The sequence below is a fragment of the Lithobates pipiens genome, unplaced genomic scaffold (genome assembly GCF_037356315.1).
Source record: "Lithobates pipiens isolate NorthernLeopardFrog02 unplaced genomic scaffold, aLitPip1_a1.2 Scaffold_23, whole genome shotgun sequence".
NCBI classification, from domain to species: Eukaryota; Metazoa; Chordata; class Amphibia; order Anura; family Ranidae; genus Lithobates; species Lithobates pipiens.
Genome location: NW_027507785.1, coordinates 281,405,965 through 281,421,852, shown reverse-complemented (window position 1 = coordinate 281,421,852; position 15,888 = coordinate 281,405,965). Strand labels below are relative to the sequence as shown.

The following is a 15,888-nucleotide window of genomic DNA, read 5'->3' as shown; positions in this document are numbered from 1 at the left end:
TGAGGCTACAATGCGTACAGGCTCAGGGGTTCAGACCGGTGGTGGTGTAATGGTGAGAGAGATATTTTCTTGGCACACTTTGGGCCCCTTAATATCAATTGAGCATTAAACGCCACGGCCTACCTGAGTATTGTTGCTGACCATGTCCATCCCCTTTATGACTACAGTGTCCCCATCTTCTGATGGCTCCTTTCAGCAGGATAATGCACCAGGTCGCAAAGCTCAAATCATCTCACCACTGGCTTCTTGAACATGACAATGAGGTCTCTGTACTCCAATGGCCTCCAGTGTCACCAGATCTCAATCCAGTAGAGCACCTTTGGGATGTGGTGGAACAGAAGAGTCTCATCATGGATGTGCAGCTGTCAAATCTGCAGCAACTGCATGATGCGATCATGTCAATATGGACCAAAAATTATGAGGAATGTTTCCAACACCTCGTTGAATCTATGCCACAAAGAATTAAGGCAGTTCTGGGCAAAAAGAGGTCCAACCCGGCACTAGCAAGGTGTACCTAATAAAGTGTCTGGCGAGCGTATATTTCTATTGAATATGATTATCTATGACTGATCATCTTTTTATATACTGTATGGCAGGTACCCTACTGTGCTTACCAGATGTGGGCAAGAAGTCCTGAGGGCAACCCAGTCTTAAGGAAGATCTCTCTGACCTCCAGACCGGACACCAGGCCATCCTGGTCTTTGTCAAGTTTCATGAAAATATCTTCGTATTTTGTTTTCTCTATAGGTGACACAACCCACTGTAAATAAAAATAAAGACAGTCAGAAGCAATGTTTTACACAACTCTATCCTAAAGAACAAAGTTGATTTTTTTTTAAGAGCAAAAAATGAATCACACTTCATGTTAACTTTCGGAATACCATAAAATCAACTAGAGCACTGTCAGCAGTAAGATGGGAAGTTCCCTTCTTACACCTGGGCTGAGCGATTCACAGGGAGCTTTGTATTCTATGAATGCTACCTTCCCAAAAAAATGTAAATTTCTGTCCATCCATCCCTGAGACTTAGTGCTTTGTGTCTGGCAGGGCATGAAACCTGTTTTTTTTTTTCTTTATTAAAGTCTCCTATTTACCTACAAAGTTCTCATTGTAGCTATATTTTTACTTAGTTTTAATTACTACTGCAATTTGTAGGTTTTTCTATTGTTCTTGTACATTTTCTGTAGTGTAAGCTTTAACATGCAACATTAAAAGCAACTTTAATTTAAATACCTTTCCTGTGTTTTGAATCAAGTCCTGATTAAAAAAAAAAAAAAAAACTGAAAATAGCAGAATTCGTACCTTAAAACAAAGTAATAACTAAATGAACAGGCTTCTATAGCAGAAATAGGACAATCGTTTTGAAGCTTAAAGCTGAAGTTTAGGTATGGACTATTTTCTATACTTACATTAGTCCAGCTTGGACCGATGTAAGTATGCATGCACCTTAACTGGGTGATGCCCTTTGGAAGCTGAAAAACACTGTAGTAGGCACCTTTCTTAGTGTGCGCTGCGTCCTAGCACATTGTGACATTGCCTTGCAGGGGATTATTTTTTTCTTTAAAAGAGGAGTAAAGGAAAAGACCAAGTTAGACTAAGGCCGCGTACACACGGGCGGACTGTTCGCCCAACCTTGTCCGCTGAACAGTGTTTGGGCGGACAGTCCGCTCGTGTGTGGGCTTTCAGCGGACAGTTTCAGCGGACAGTTGGACGGACAAAGTCTTTCGGAAATTCCGAAAAACTGTCCGCTGAAACTGTGTTTGAGCGAACAGTCCGCCCGTGTGTGGGCCTGTCCGCTGTACTTTCGAAATGAGCGGACTGTTCCCGCTCGGAAAGTCCGCCCATTTCGAGCGCGTGTACAGGTAGGCGGGGCCCGCGAAGGAGACGTCGCGGGCTCCGCCGCCTGGAATGGGCTTAAAGGGGAACCCCAACGCCGAAAAAAATCGGCGTGGGGGTTCCCCCCAAGTCCACACCAGACCCTTGTCCGAGCACGCTACCCGGCCGGCCAGGAAAGGGGGGCGAGCGAGCGCGCCCCCCCTCCTGAGCCGTACCAGGCCGCGTGCCCTCAACATGGGGGGGTGCCTTGGGGAAGGGGGGGCCGCGCGGCCCCCCCCACCCCAAAGCACCTTGTCCCCATGTTGATGAGGACAAGGGCCTCTTCCCGACAACCCTGGCCGTTGGTTGTCGGGGTCTGCGGGCGGGGGGCTTATCGGAATCCGGGAGCCCCCTTTAAGAAGGGGGCCCCCGGATACCGGCCCCCCACCCTATGTGAATGAGTATGGGGTACAATGTACCCCTACCCATTCACCTGTGAAATAAAGTACAAAAAAAAACACAACACATGGAAAAAGTATTTTATTGCACAGCTCCGGGGGTCTTCCGTCTTCGGGGGTCTTCTCGCCGGACTCCTCCGCTATGTGTGTGTAGCTCTTTTACTAGCGGAGGAGTCCGGCTTTCTTCCTCCCCGCCGCCGGCCTCTTCTCCCGACTTCGGGGGTCTTGTCCCCCTCTTCGGTTCTTCTGCCGGGCCACCGCGCCTGGTCCGGTGGCCCGGTCTTCTGTCGCCGTCTTCCGTTCTTCTGTCGCCGCCTTCGGTTCTTCTGCCGGGCCACCGCGCCTGGTCCGGTGGCCCGGTCTTCTGTCGCCGTCTTCCGTTCTTCTGTCGCCGCCTTCGGTTCTTCTGCCGGGCCACCGCGCCTTCTTGTAGCTCTTTTACAGGCGGTGGCCCGGTCTTCTGTCGCCGCTGTCGTCGTCGCCGTCGCCGCCGCCGCCACCTTCCGTTCTTGTTCTTCTTCTTGTTCTTCTTCTTCTTCTCCTGGAGATGTTGACTCGACGAGCTCTCCGGCCGGAATGCCAGGGACACGCTCCGCTGCCACTTATATAGTGACAATGGGGCGGTGTCACATGGTATATGTCACATGGGTTGGTCACATGGGTTGATGTCACATGGGGACTATGACATCGTAAGGGGGCGGGGTCACCATGTGACCAACCCATGTGACATATACCATGTGACACCGCCCCATTGTCACTATATAAGTGACCGCACAGCGCGGCTCTGGCATTCCGGCCGGAGAGATCGTCGAGTCAACATCTCCAGGAGAAGAAGAAGAACAAGAAGAAGAACAAGAACGGAAGGCGGCGGCGACGACGACAGCGGCGACAGAAGACCGGGCCACCGCCTGTAAAAGAGCTACAAGGCGGCGCGGTGGCCCGGCAGAAGAACCGAAGAGGGGGACAAGACCCCCGAAGTCGGGAGAAGAGGCCGGCGGCGGGGAGGAAGAAAGCCGGACTCCTCCGCTAGTAAAAGAGCTACACACACATAGCGGAGGAGTCCGGCGAGAAGACCCCCGAAGACGGAAGACCCCCGGAGCTGTGCAATAAAATACTTTTTCCATGTGTTGTGTTTTTTTTTGTACTTTATTTCACAGGTGAATGGGTAGGGGTACATTGTACCCCATACTCATTCACATAGGGTGGGGGGCCGGTATCCGGGGGCCCCCTTCTTAAAGGGGGCTCCCGGATTCCGATAAGCCCCCCGCCCGCAGACCCCGACAACCAATGGCCAGGGTTGTCGGGAAGAGGCCCTTGTCCTCATCAACATGGGGACAAGGTGCTTTGGGGTGGGGGGGGCCGCGCGGCCCCCCCTTCCCCAAGGCACCCCCCCATGTTGAGGGCACGCGGCCTGGTACGGCTCAGGAGGGGGGGCGCGCTCGCTCGCCCCCCTTTCCTGGCCGGCCGGGTAGCGTGCTCGGACAAGGGTCTGGTGTGGACTTGGGGGGAACCCCCACGCCGATTTTTTTCGGCGTTGGGGTTCCCCTTTAAGCCCATTCCAGGCGGCGGAGCCCGCGACGTCTCCTTCGCGGGCCCCGCCTACCTGTACACGCGCTCGAAATGGGCGGATTTGCCTCCTCCTTACGTGGGCGAGTCCGTTCATTTCAAAAGTTGAGCGAACTGTTTGCCCAACCTTGTTCGTCAAACAGTCCGCTCGTGTGTGGGCAAGTACGCTCATGCAAATTTTGAGCGGACTGTTTGCCGAAACTGTTTGACGAACAAGGTTGGGCAAACAGTCCGCGCGTGTGTACGCGGCCTTAGGCCGCGTACACACGCGCGGACTGTTCGCCCAACTTTGTCCGCTGAACAGTGTTTGGGCGGACAGTCCGCTCGTGTGTGGGCTTTCAGCGGACAGTTTCAGCGGACAGTTTGACGGACAAGGTTTTTCGGAAATTCCGTAAAACTGTCCGCTGAAACCTTGTTTCAGCGAACAGTCCGCTCGTGTGTAGGCTTGTTCGTCAAACAAAGTTGCGCGCATGCTCAGAAAGGATTTTCACGCCGAAAGTTATAATGCAGTGTATAGGACGTCGTATTTTTCGTCCCGTCGTACGTGCCGTTCACGTCATCGCGCACGGTTTCAGCAAACTGTTCGTTCGTCGTGTGTGGCCATGTCCGTCCATGCTAATTTTGAGCGGACTGTTTGCCGAAACTGTTGGACGGACAAAGTTGGGCGAACAGTCCGCCCGTGTGTACGCGGCCTTACTGGTAACTTGTTTTCCAGAAGTCTTTCAGGACAGCACCTGAGAGATAGCGACTCCTCCCTCCTCGTTAGGAAACACCTTCTTCCTCCAGACTTTAAAGGGAGGCACCTCCCTACCACACCTCAGTTGTAGAAGAGAACCTCCGGCCCCGGCTGGAACACATAAACATATACGTTAGTCACAGCGTAGCATAATACAATACCATAGGGCGGGATGTTGCTGTCCTGAAAGACTTCTGGAAAACAAGTTACCGGTAAGTATAACTTGGTCTTTCCCAAGGCGTCTTTCAGGACAGCACCTGAGAGGATAACAGAGACTTACCCCTTAGGGCGGGACAACAACTTGAAGGATCTTTCTGCCAAACGCCTGATCGCTGGCCGAAATGAGGTCCAGTCTATAATGTTTCACAAATGTGTGAAAACTCGACCATGTCGCCGCCTTGCAGATCTGCTCAGGGGTGGCACCAGCTCTCTCTGCCCATGTAGACGCCAGAGCCCTGGTTGAGTGTGCACAAATTCCTGCTGGAGGGGATAATCCTGCCTGGGAATATGCCTCCGAGATAGATAATTTCAGCCATCTAGCTAAAGTAACTTTAGAAGCTTGGAAACCCTTTTTACTTCCTGAGAAAAGTACAAACAGTGAATCTGAACGTCTGAAGGACTCCGTCCTTTCTAAATAACTCAACAGAGTCCTCCTGACGTCCAACATATGGAAAAGAGTCTCCTTATCTCCTTTGGGGTTAACGCAAAAGGTTGGAAGTACTATGTCCTGTATACGGTTCTGAACTGAAGCTACCTTCGGTAAGAATTTTGCATCTGTTCTAAGAATAACTGTCAGGAAAAATGGATAGATACGGTTCTTTAACTGACAGAGCATTTAGCTCACTGATCCTGCGTGCAGAGACAATGGCAATCAGAAAAACGGTCTTTAATGTGAGAAACCTAAGGGGCGCCTCCTCAAGGGGCTCAAAAGGACCCCTTGTTAGAGATTGTAGGACTACCGACAAATCCCATCTAGGAAAAACCTTAATAGGTGCTGGCCTAGACCTTTTAAGGCAGGGCTCGACAAAACCCGGTCGCCAGGTCGCATTGGCGACTAGAAATAGCGACCTCGCGCCTGGGGCAGCACAGCTGGGGGTATCCTGTCTCTGTGGACCCCCCCAGCGTGATCGCGTCGGGCCGTTCCGCCGGCGGCCGAAAATTTAGGCCGCGGCTTTGAGGCCTTCTGCGGTCCTATGATTCCTTATGGAATCTGGCGCCCTCTTGTGGTCGTTGTTGGTATGACAAACCAGCAATGCTAATTTCCTCTGCAAAGTTTCCTCTGCCTGTTTTATATTACCTGCATCTTCTTCCCTTTATTTATAACCCCCTAAACATTATATATATTTTTTATTCTAACACCCTAGAGAATAAAATGGTGGTTGTTGCAATACTGTCTGTCACACCGTATTTGTGCAGCGGACTTACAAGCACACTTTTGTTGGGAAAAATAATTTAGTTAATAAAAAAATAAGACAACAGTAAAGTTAGCCTTTTTTTTATATTGTGAAAGATAATGTTACGCCGAGTAAATTGATACCCAACATGTCACGCTTCAAAATTGCACCCGCTCATGGAATGGCGACAAACTTTTACCCTTTAAAATCTCCATAGGCGACGTTTAAAAAAATTCTACAGGTTGCACGTTTTGAGTTACAGAGGAGGTCTGGGGCTAGAATTATTGCTCTCGCTCTACCGATCACGGCGCTACCTCCTATGTGTGGTTCGAACACCGATTTTATATGCGGGCAGGACAGGGCGCGTTTAAAAATTATTATTTTTTCTGCTTATTTTAACTTTTTTTTTTTTCCACTGTTCTTTTAAAAAAAATGTTGTGTCACTTTTATTCTTATTACAAGGAATGTAAAAATCCCTTGTAATAGAAAAAGCATGACAGGTCCTCTTAAATATGAGATCTGGGGTCAGAGAGACCTCGGATCTCATATTTACACTAAAATGCAATTGAAAAAAAAATTGTCATTTGAAAAAAATAAATAAAATGTCCCTCTAAGAGCTATGGGCAATGACTTGGAGACGGGGGGGGCGACGGCGCTGCTATCTTCCCCTCACTCGTCTCCATGTCAGGCCAGGGACAGGTCCGGATCACCGTCACGGACCTGGCTCCTAACTTTTTAAGCTGGCTCCTAGATTCCAAGCAAATTTGTCAACCCCTGTTTTAAGGGCTCTAAAGAATCTGATCACCAGCGGATCTGAGGCCACAGATCTTTCCAAGAACACTGTCAGAGCTGCTACCTGCACTTTCAGGGTACTAACTGCTAGTCCCTTGTCTGCTCCATCTTGTAAAAACTCCAAGATGGAGACAAGGCTCCCTGGCACCTGGGCGGCTGAAAAACACCATGTTTTATAACGCTTCCAAATCTTAGAATAAATGGCCCCTGTAACCCTTTTCCTACTTGCCAAAAGGGTAGAGATCAAACGGCTGGAAAACCCCTTGCTCCTAAGGAGCTGCCTTTCAGAAACCAGGCTGTGAGGGCCAAACTGGCCACTCCTGGATGGTTTACTGGGCCCTGCAACAACAGATCGTGCCTGAGGGGCAGATGCCAACAAGGCTTGATTGCCAGACCTAGAACTGTCGAAAACCAGGCCCTCTTTGGCCAAAAGGGCGTGATTAGAATAACTGGCACCTTTTCCTTCTGAATTTTCTTTAAAATTAACGGGATTAACTGAAATGGGGGAAAAGCGTAGCAAAGACGGAATTCCCATGGATATGCTAGCGCATCTGTGCCCAGCGACACATCGCGACTGTCCAGGGAAAAGAACTGGGGAACCTGGGCGTTCTCCTTTGAGGCGAACAGGTCCACCTCTGGTAGCCCCCATTTCCCGGCAATCATTGCGAATACCTCCAGGTTTAGAGACCATTCCGCTTCCCGAATAGCGTTTCTGCTTAGGAAGTCCGCTAACCTGTTTAGATCCCCTTTTAGGTGGACTGCTGATAGAGATAACAAATGTTTTTCCGCCCACCGAAGGATCTCCATGGCCAGTACTTGAAGCGACCTGCTTCTTGTACCCCCCTGCCTGTTTAAATAAGCCACCGCCGTGGCATTGTCTGTTAGGACCTGAACGTGATGGGACTGAAGCTCCTGGACAAACAATTCCAGAGCCAAGGCAATCGCCTTGAGCTCCCTCCAGTTTGAGGACCTTACTGCCTCCTCTTTGGCCCAGGATCCCTGAGTAAAACGTGTTCCTAGATGGGCTCCCCAACGCCAGGAACTGGCGTTGGTTGTTAGTCTTTTCTCGACTGGAAAAGCCCAGACTAACCCTTCTGATAAGACATCCTGTCTTTTCCACCACCATAGGGACCTTTTTACCTGGGTTGGCACTCTTACCTCTGCCTCTAGGGATGCCACTGTGTGATCCCAAGATTTTAGAAGAAAAGCCTGCAGACACCTGAAATGCATTCTTGCCCACTGGACTGCCGGCATTGTTGAGGTTAGAACCCCCAAAGCTGACATAACCTGTCTTACTGTCAGATTTTGGCTGGTCTGCAGTAAAGACACTGCACCGGAAATCCTGTCCTTTTTGTCTAAGGGAAGGAAGATTTTTTGATCCACCGAATTTATTAGATACCCTAAAAACCGAATCTCCTGGGATGGGTTTAGGGACGACTTTTGGGAGGTTCAAAATCCACCCCAGAGCCTCCAGATGGCTGCGAGCTTTGCCTAGATTGATCTGCAATTCCTCGCTGGATGGGGCGAAAAACAGCAGATCGTCTAAATAAGGAATAACTGCGAATCCCTGAAGTCGCAGCGGAGCTAAAGCTTCTGTCATTACTTTGGTAAAAATTCGGGGAGATGATGACAGACCGAAGGGTAAGGCCCTGAACTGGAGATGATGAACCACACCCCCCAACCTCACCGCCAGCCTGAGGAACTTCTGAGACTGGGGAGATATCGGAACATGTAGGTATGCATCCTTTAAATCCACTGACGCCACAAAACATCCTGGCGTCAACAGATTCCTGACTGAAAAAATTTAGTCCATCTTGAACTTTCTGTACCTGATGGACTCGTGTAACGGTTTTAGGTTGAGAATCAACCGAAATTTTCCTGTCATTTTTTTTACTAGGAAAACATTGGAATAAAACCCCTCCTGCTGTTCTTGCAGGGGCACCTGTACCACTACACCCTGCTGCATCAGTTCCTCTAGAGAGGACTTCATGGCCAGGGCCCTTACCGAGTCCCGCGGGGTGTTTGTAATCAGGAACCTTTTTGGGGGGTTGTTGGCAAACTCGAGTGTGTAACCCTGCGCGAGAGTGGTCAGAACAAACTGATTTAAAGTTATCCCTGACCACAGCGGAAGAAATTCTTGTAGTCTTCCGTCCACCCGCAGAGACGAGTCATTGAGATTTTTTGGCCTGTGTAGGAGGACGGAAGAGAATTCCGCCTCTACCTTTCGGCTTCGGGGCGGACCAATTTTTCCTTCTCCCCTGCAATTTGCTGTCCTGATCCTGAGTTTTTCGAGGTCGAAAAATACGTTTTGGTACCTGCTTTTTCTTTTTGACCAGGAAGGATCTCTTTTTATCGGCTGTCCTGTCAAGAATATTATCGAGGTCAGGGCTGAAGGGAAGGTCCCCTGAAAAGGGTAACCCACACAGCTTGTTCTTTGATGCCGAATCACCAGGCCAGGTTTTAAGCCATAAGGCTCTTCTTGCAGCAATAGTTAGAGCTGCTGACCTGGCTGACATCTTAATTGCCTCAGCTGAGGCATCTGCAATATAAGCAACTGCCGCAGCCCACCCCCAGTGCCATGATCTCTTGAGCAAAAGATCCATGCGTTTGTCCATCGGATCCTTCAAAACTCCCATGTCTTCAAAGGACAGATCCGTGGACCTTGAGACCTGGGAGAAGGCGGCATCCAGTCTGGGCGCCTTGTTCCACACTGCTGCAGGGTCCTCCTCAAAAGGAAAACGCCTTTTGTGGGCTTTGGAGAAAAATAGCTTTTTCTCTGGATCCTGCCATTCTTTCCTAATGGCCTCAGAGATGACCGGATGAACTGGGAACGTTCGGCCCTTAGGCTCATCCAACCCAGCATACATGCGGTCATGGAGTGATAATTCCTTTCTCTCCTCACTTAAGCCAAGCGTAGCATGAATGGCTTTAAGGAGCCCATCAACCTCTTCAAGGGACAGTTTGAATTTAGAGGGGGCTACCTCAGACTCCTCCAACTCCTCTTCCGAATCTTTAACGGAGAGCAGTGGACTGCTTTTCCCTATCTGAAGGGTCTTCAGGCAGAGATTCCAATACCGGGATAGAGAAAGACCCCTGGGAAGACTCTGAAGTGGAAGGCTGACTAGCAGCCGGGTTTACTAGTGAGTCACGAAAATTCTGAATCGTGGCGTATAGCTCCTTCTTTACAGAGGCAACCAGATCCTCGCATACAGAGGCTGATTCCTCTTTAACTAAAGAAGTAATGCAGGCACTGCATAGAGTTTTCTTCCAATTTTCTCCCAGCTTGGCCCTGCAAGAAGGACATCTCTTTTTTGGGTCAGAGCTCTTAGCCTATGAAGAAAAAGACAAAAAAGGGGAAAAAAACAGGGAACCCTTAGTAAGACCCAGTCTCAGCCTTGATAGGGATCACCACACAGGTGCACTGAGAATAAACCAGTCAGCTTCTAGTGCCCAGACAGGCCCCTTGCCACCAGGGGGGAAAGAAAAAAAGAGAGAGACCAAAAGCCAGGAAATAGGAGAAAAAAGGCAGACTTTAACTGCTGCCTCCTACCTGGGCTTTGCTGGTGCCCGTGCCTGTCCCCACCGCTGCAGACGCTGAATCTTCCATAACAGGTGTGCAGAATTCCACTTGTGGCTACACGCCGCATCCGGACTCCCATAATGCATCTGCACCGGAAGCGGAAATAGGCACCAGCTCCTGTCCTCCCCCCTTCCCCCCTGCGTCCACACCGGAAACAACGTTTCAGCCGACCCAGTGACCCGCTCTGTCATTTCCGGCGCGACCGCCGAAAAAAAACATGGCGGCGGCACACGCGCGCCGCCGTGCCTACGGACGTGCGGGCCACCGAATCTTCGGCTCTCTCCGAGCACCAAGAGGGGAAGAGGAGCCCGCTTGCTACCGCTGCCGAGGCCTGGGTAGGTCGGGAGGACAGCGGGTCCCTTAAGGAGGAAAAAAGGGAAGGAAGCCTTGTCCCTCAGGAACACACAAGAGATCTGACTCCCTCCCAAAAGATGTTTCCTCCGGGGCGGAGGAAACACAATAACTGAGGTGTGGTAGGGAGGTGCCTCCCTTTAAAGTCTGGAGGAAGAAGGTGTTTCCTAACGAGGAGGGAGGAGTCGCTATCTCTCAGGTGCTGTCCTGAAAGACGCCTTGGGAAAAAAATGTTTTCAGATTAATACTTACCTAGGTGGATGCAGCATCGGTCCTAGTGCCTCTACACTGAGAACAGATCGATCAAACACTGCTGATCACTCGGTTTTCAGAGCTCCGTGAGCAGAGACTTGCAGACTGTCTCAGGTCTCCGCTCTTCTCTCTCCTCTCTCACTGGAGTGCTGAGCTGCGGAGGGGCGGAGCAGCCGTCTCAGGCCCTCAGCGGCATGCTGAGAGGCTGAGTGGGGTGTCAGTCCAGGCACCTGGCGGATCCAGACTCCCATTGTCGGGATGACGTGGTGCCTGGACTGACATTGGTGATGCCAACAGAGAGCGGAATTCAGTCCGCACTCTGCTAAGAACAAATTGCACTCCTGTGATCCATAGAAGTACAGCCAATCCAGCTTTGGATAGACTTCTCTTTTGATTGCGATTTACTACCACTTTTAAGGAAATTTACATTATGCGACTTATTACATAGTAACTGGATTTGGGACCTCTTTATACTGTCATACAGTAGCCTTTGGTTGTACAGCAGAGCTCAGAAAGGGGGAGGGAAAAGTAGTACATGGAGTATATTAGGTGTGTTGCAGTGCAAGAAGCATGCTCATGGGATAGAACAGAGTGACGGGGGAAGGGGGATAGGTAACCTGTTTGCCTGGATTTAAACTTTAAATGGTTAAACATGATAAATCCTATCTAAACTAAATCTATAATCAATGGAGAAAAACTCCATTACACCTTTCTCCTTTTACAGTTATTCTTATTACTGAAGTACATGTATAATTCAAGAAGGTCATTCTCCCCTGGTCAGAGCTTTCATGCCTCAAGTTTCAATCACATGACCAATGCTGTGAAACTGGTCACACGGTCTCAGCCTAAGGGAGTGATATGGAAACTAAATCATTCAGCTGCTAAAACACATAAACACTCCCTTCTGCAAAGATTTTATGGCACTGGTTATGCAACAAGCACTGAGGCACAGAAACATAAGGACTCCAGGTAAAAGATACTAATGGCCCGTACACACGATCCGAAAATCGTACGAAAAAATTACCGCTTTTGAGGCGATCGTAAGATAATCGGATAGTTAGTTTTTGAGAGCAGATCACGACAGTTCATCAGATATTATCCGATCGGAGATGCACGGAAATTATACTCGCACGATACCAGATTGTACGGTTTCCATTTAATCAGTACAGTTGCTGCCCGAAAATACAATATAAATACACTACAACACAAGACATCACTTCCAATTTTTTTTTCTGTCATACGAGAATTTTTTTAACTTTAGTAAACTCTTCATGTTAGATATGCAACTAGCATGAAAAAAAATAAATAAAAAAAATGGACGACCTGTAGTCCGGTTTTCGAATCATGTGTATGGGGCATAAGCAATCCAAACCTTTATTACTGATATTATTATACATGATTTATATAGCTCAAACAGTTTATGCAGTGCTTTACAATGTATAGGGGGAACACCACAATTACAGTACAGTTCTGTATAAATTCAGGAATTTTCTGCAGCTATTTCAGAAAGCAAATAAATTCATATTAGACATATCCATGTGGAGAATGACAAATTCTCTTGCTTAGCAGCTTGTATGCTCTTACCTGTGTACCAGGCGCTTTAGTGGGGAGGATTCCTACAGGTGGCAGCGAATGTCGTGGCTCTTTAGATGGTGGAATCGGCAGTGGTGGTATGATTGGCAAGGATGAGGCAGGACCAGAGGATTTCCTCTTGGATGGTGGCACCAATGCAGGAGGTAATATCATAGGAACTGGCTCTTTCTCCAGAGCAGAGTACACTAAAAACATTGCCTGCACAAACAAATCAGACATGAGGTTAGCAGCCGGTTTCCATATTTCTATGCGACTTTGTTTTTTGTTTTTTTAACTTGTTCAGGAGAATATTTTACCATGCAGTGGTGCTCAACCTGTGGTTCTCCGGCTGCTGCAGAACTACAAGTCTCATAATGCCTCTGCATGAGCTTTATAAGTCGGACTTAGAGCAAAAAAGCAGCAATTGAGTCAGAATGCCCGATCTGCACTCAATTGCCATATTAAGACTGCAAAGACCACTGAAGCCATTGTACTAGCATAATTCCGGCCATACACGGTTCGAATTTCGAAAGAATTTTCTTTCGAAAATCATATCTTAGAATTCTCGTATGAATTTAGCACTATTAGTGGGCTGTAGCAACAGCCGATTTTCGTGTGGAAATCAAATTTGAGAAATCGGACAATTTTTTGAAAAACGAACGATTTTCTAATCAATGATGGGAGAGTCGTGCGAGAAATGTAATAAGAAAAGAAAATTTACAGAGAGAAAAGAAGATTCCCGGTTACGAAAATTCTTTTCTGTAGCAACATGAGGTGAAATTGAAGGCTTGGTCGGCCGAATTTCGAAAATCAATGGTGGCACCATCGGATCTAAAAAAATAATTAAAAAAAACGAATTTTCTGATTTTGAAAAGAAAATTTGTTCCAAATTCGACCATGTGGAGGAGGAGGTCAGCCACAGCAGATTGTACTTTTCTATACGCATGGTTTTCCTTTGATCTCAATACAGGGATGGCACACATACACTCGCCGGACACTTTATTAGGTACACCTGTTCAATTGTTTGGTGACACAAATTGCTAATCAACCAATCACATGGCAGAAACTCAATGCATTTAGCCAACTAGACATGGTGAAGACAACTTTCTGTTCAAATGAATTGGTGTATCACTCGCATAAAGGTGAATATGATGGCCGAAAAAAAAGTAATATTTAGGAATAAAAATATAATTTAGAAATCGAATGTATGGGTTGTAGCAGCTTAATGGTTGTTACCATATATAATTTGATACACCGATGATTTCTCTGGCATTTCCCTCAGTATATTGGTATTATACAGGAAATGGAATGACAGGAACCAACATAGCGTGATATTGTTTAATAAAATCACATGACTAAAACTTCAAAAAGTCACTCACATGTCGTTTCTGGGCACTAGGACTAATCTGCCAACAATGTCAATATGGTGGCCGCTGCTCCGTGATCCTCTGGAGCCAGCATGCGTTCCACTAGACAGAAGTACTGGAGTACATGACTGAATTGGGGGCAGCCAGTTCAGTCAAGTAGCCCACTTCTTCTGCCTAGTGGAACACACGTTGGCTCCAGAGGATGGTGGAGCAGCGGCGGCTATATCACTATTGTTGGCAGATTATTCCTAGTGCCGGCACACCAATAGAAGTTGTATATGCACGTGGAAATCTATATAGAGCACTATGCACTTTATTATTGTGGTTAAAGTTTCACTGGGATTTTGTTTACATTATTATTTGTCAATAAGATATTGGAAACACAGTAGCACTTGAATTAATTTTGCACAAACTATTGAAAAGGGATCAACCTTTTGTATGAAGTTCAAATAAAGCATCAGAATGGGGTAGAAAGGGGATTTAGGCGACTTTGAACGTGGCATGGTTGTTGGTGCCAGACGGGATGGTCTGAGTATCTCAAAAACTGCTGATCTACCGGCATTTGCACACGCAAACTTCTCTAGGGTTTACAGAGAATGGTCAGAAAAAGGGAAAGCATCCAGTGAGTATCAGTTGTGTGGATGAAAATGCATTGGTGATGTCAGAGGAGAATGGGCAGACTGGTTCGAGATAGTAGGCAACAATAACTAAAATAACCACTCGTTACAACCAAGGTATACAGAATACCATCTCTGAACACGCAACACATAGAATCTTGAAGCAGATGGCTACAGCAGCAGAAGACCACACCAGGTGCCACTCCTGTCAGCTAAGAAAAGGAAACCGAGGCTACAATTCGCACAGGCTCACCAAAATTGGATAGACTTGCATCATGGATGCCATCATGTCAATATGGACCAAAATCCCTAAAAGGAATGGTTCCAACACCTTGTTGAATCTATGCCATGAAGAATTAAAGCAATTCTGAAGACAAAAAGGGGTTCAACCTGGTACTAGCAAGACCTAATAAAGTGGGCCGGTGGGTGTATGTAACAGGCATGCATACACTTTATGGTGGGTGTAGGGAATGACCAACACATTAACAAAATACTCACAACTGCAAACTCATCTCGGTCTAAAAGTCCATCGTGTTCAATGTCACTTAACTCCCAGACCTTAAAAAAAAAAAAGCAAGTGATTTAGTACAAAATTACAGAAGAAGAAGTAATACAAGCACTAGCCAGGCAATAGGACGGTTAAACCCTTGACGGTCACACCTACCCTTCCAAGCACTTCCACAGGCAATTTGGAATTGAGCAGCACAGGTTTGACCTTGTCCCCTGACAGGAATCCATTTGAAGGGTTTAAACTGTCAAATATTGCATCATATTTAGCCTTTTCATCTGCCTGTAAAGCAATCAAAATAAAATAATGAATATTTCATAAAGAACAAAAAATTTGACAAACTTTTAGAAAAACACATGCACACTGGAGTTACACTGTCCCCAACAGTCGTCTGCATTCTGAGCATCTTACAGACATCAGGAATGAGCTGAGGTATACACTGCATTGCACATATCCTATTGGCAGTGTACACTATTAAAAATAAAAATGTTAGGAGACAGGAAAGATGAGACATGCAAAGACTCATGGCTATTTTTTTTAGCTTTAAAACAGTACTCAACTCTCCCCTCCATGTTTTCCTCCCAGTTACCGGTAGTGCTCATCAAAGCACCTACTCACCCGCACAGTAAAGTCAACATTGTCCCACTGAGATTCGCTGTCAACTTCAATGACATACCAAACCTGCCCCCCAGCAACTTTGTGTGCCAATTCTGCAGCATCCTGGGAGATGCAATGTAAAATATCCCAGGAGGCTGCAGAACCATCTACATGCACAGGACATTCTGCCCTAGACTGAAATGGCAGGGGGGCTAAGACCAAAAAAAACAAACACGAAAGCGACAAGAGAATACATTTTGATTGGCCCACAATTCTGCTTTGGT

General features: G+C 47.4%; 1 protein-coding gene across 6 annotated transcripts in view; it reads right to left on the bottom strand.

Annotated features, from left to right (window-relative positions):
* EPS15 (epidermal growth factor receptor pathway substrate 15) overlaps positions 1 to 15,888 on the bottom strand; it is a 215,068-nt gene that overhangs the window by 132,825 nt on the left and 66,355 nt on the right. For all 6 annotated transcript variants that reach the window (XM_077450253.1, XM_077450255.1, XM_077450256.1 and 3 more), the window contains exons 7-10: positions 15,164 to 15,289; positions 14,998 to 15,057; positions 12,528 to 12,734; positions 615 to 760 (exon numbers count right to left, since the gene is read on the bottom strand). In XM_077450253.1, the coding sequence (XP_077306379.1) occupies positions 615 to 760; positions 12,528 to 12,734; positions 14,998 to 15,057; positions 15,164 to 15,289 (539 nt within the window). The remainder of the gene's footprint in view (positions 1 to 614; positions 761 to 12,527; positions 12,735 to 14,997; positions 15,058 to 15,163; positions 15,290 to 15,888) is intronic.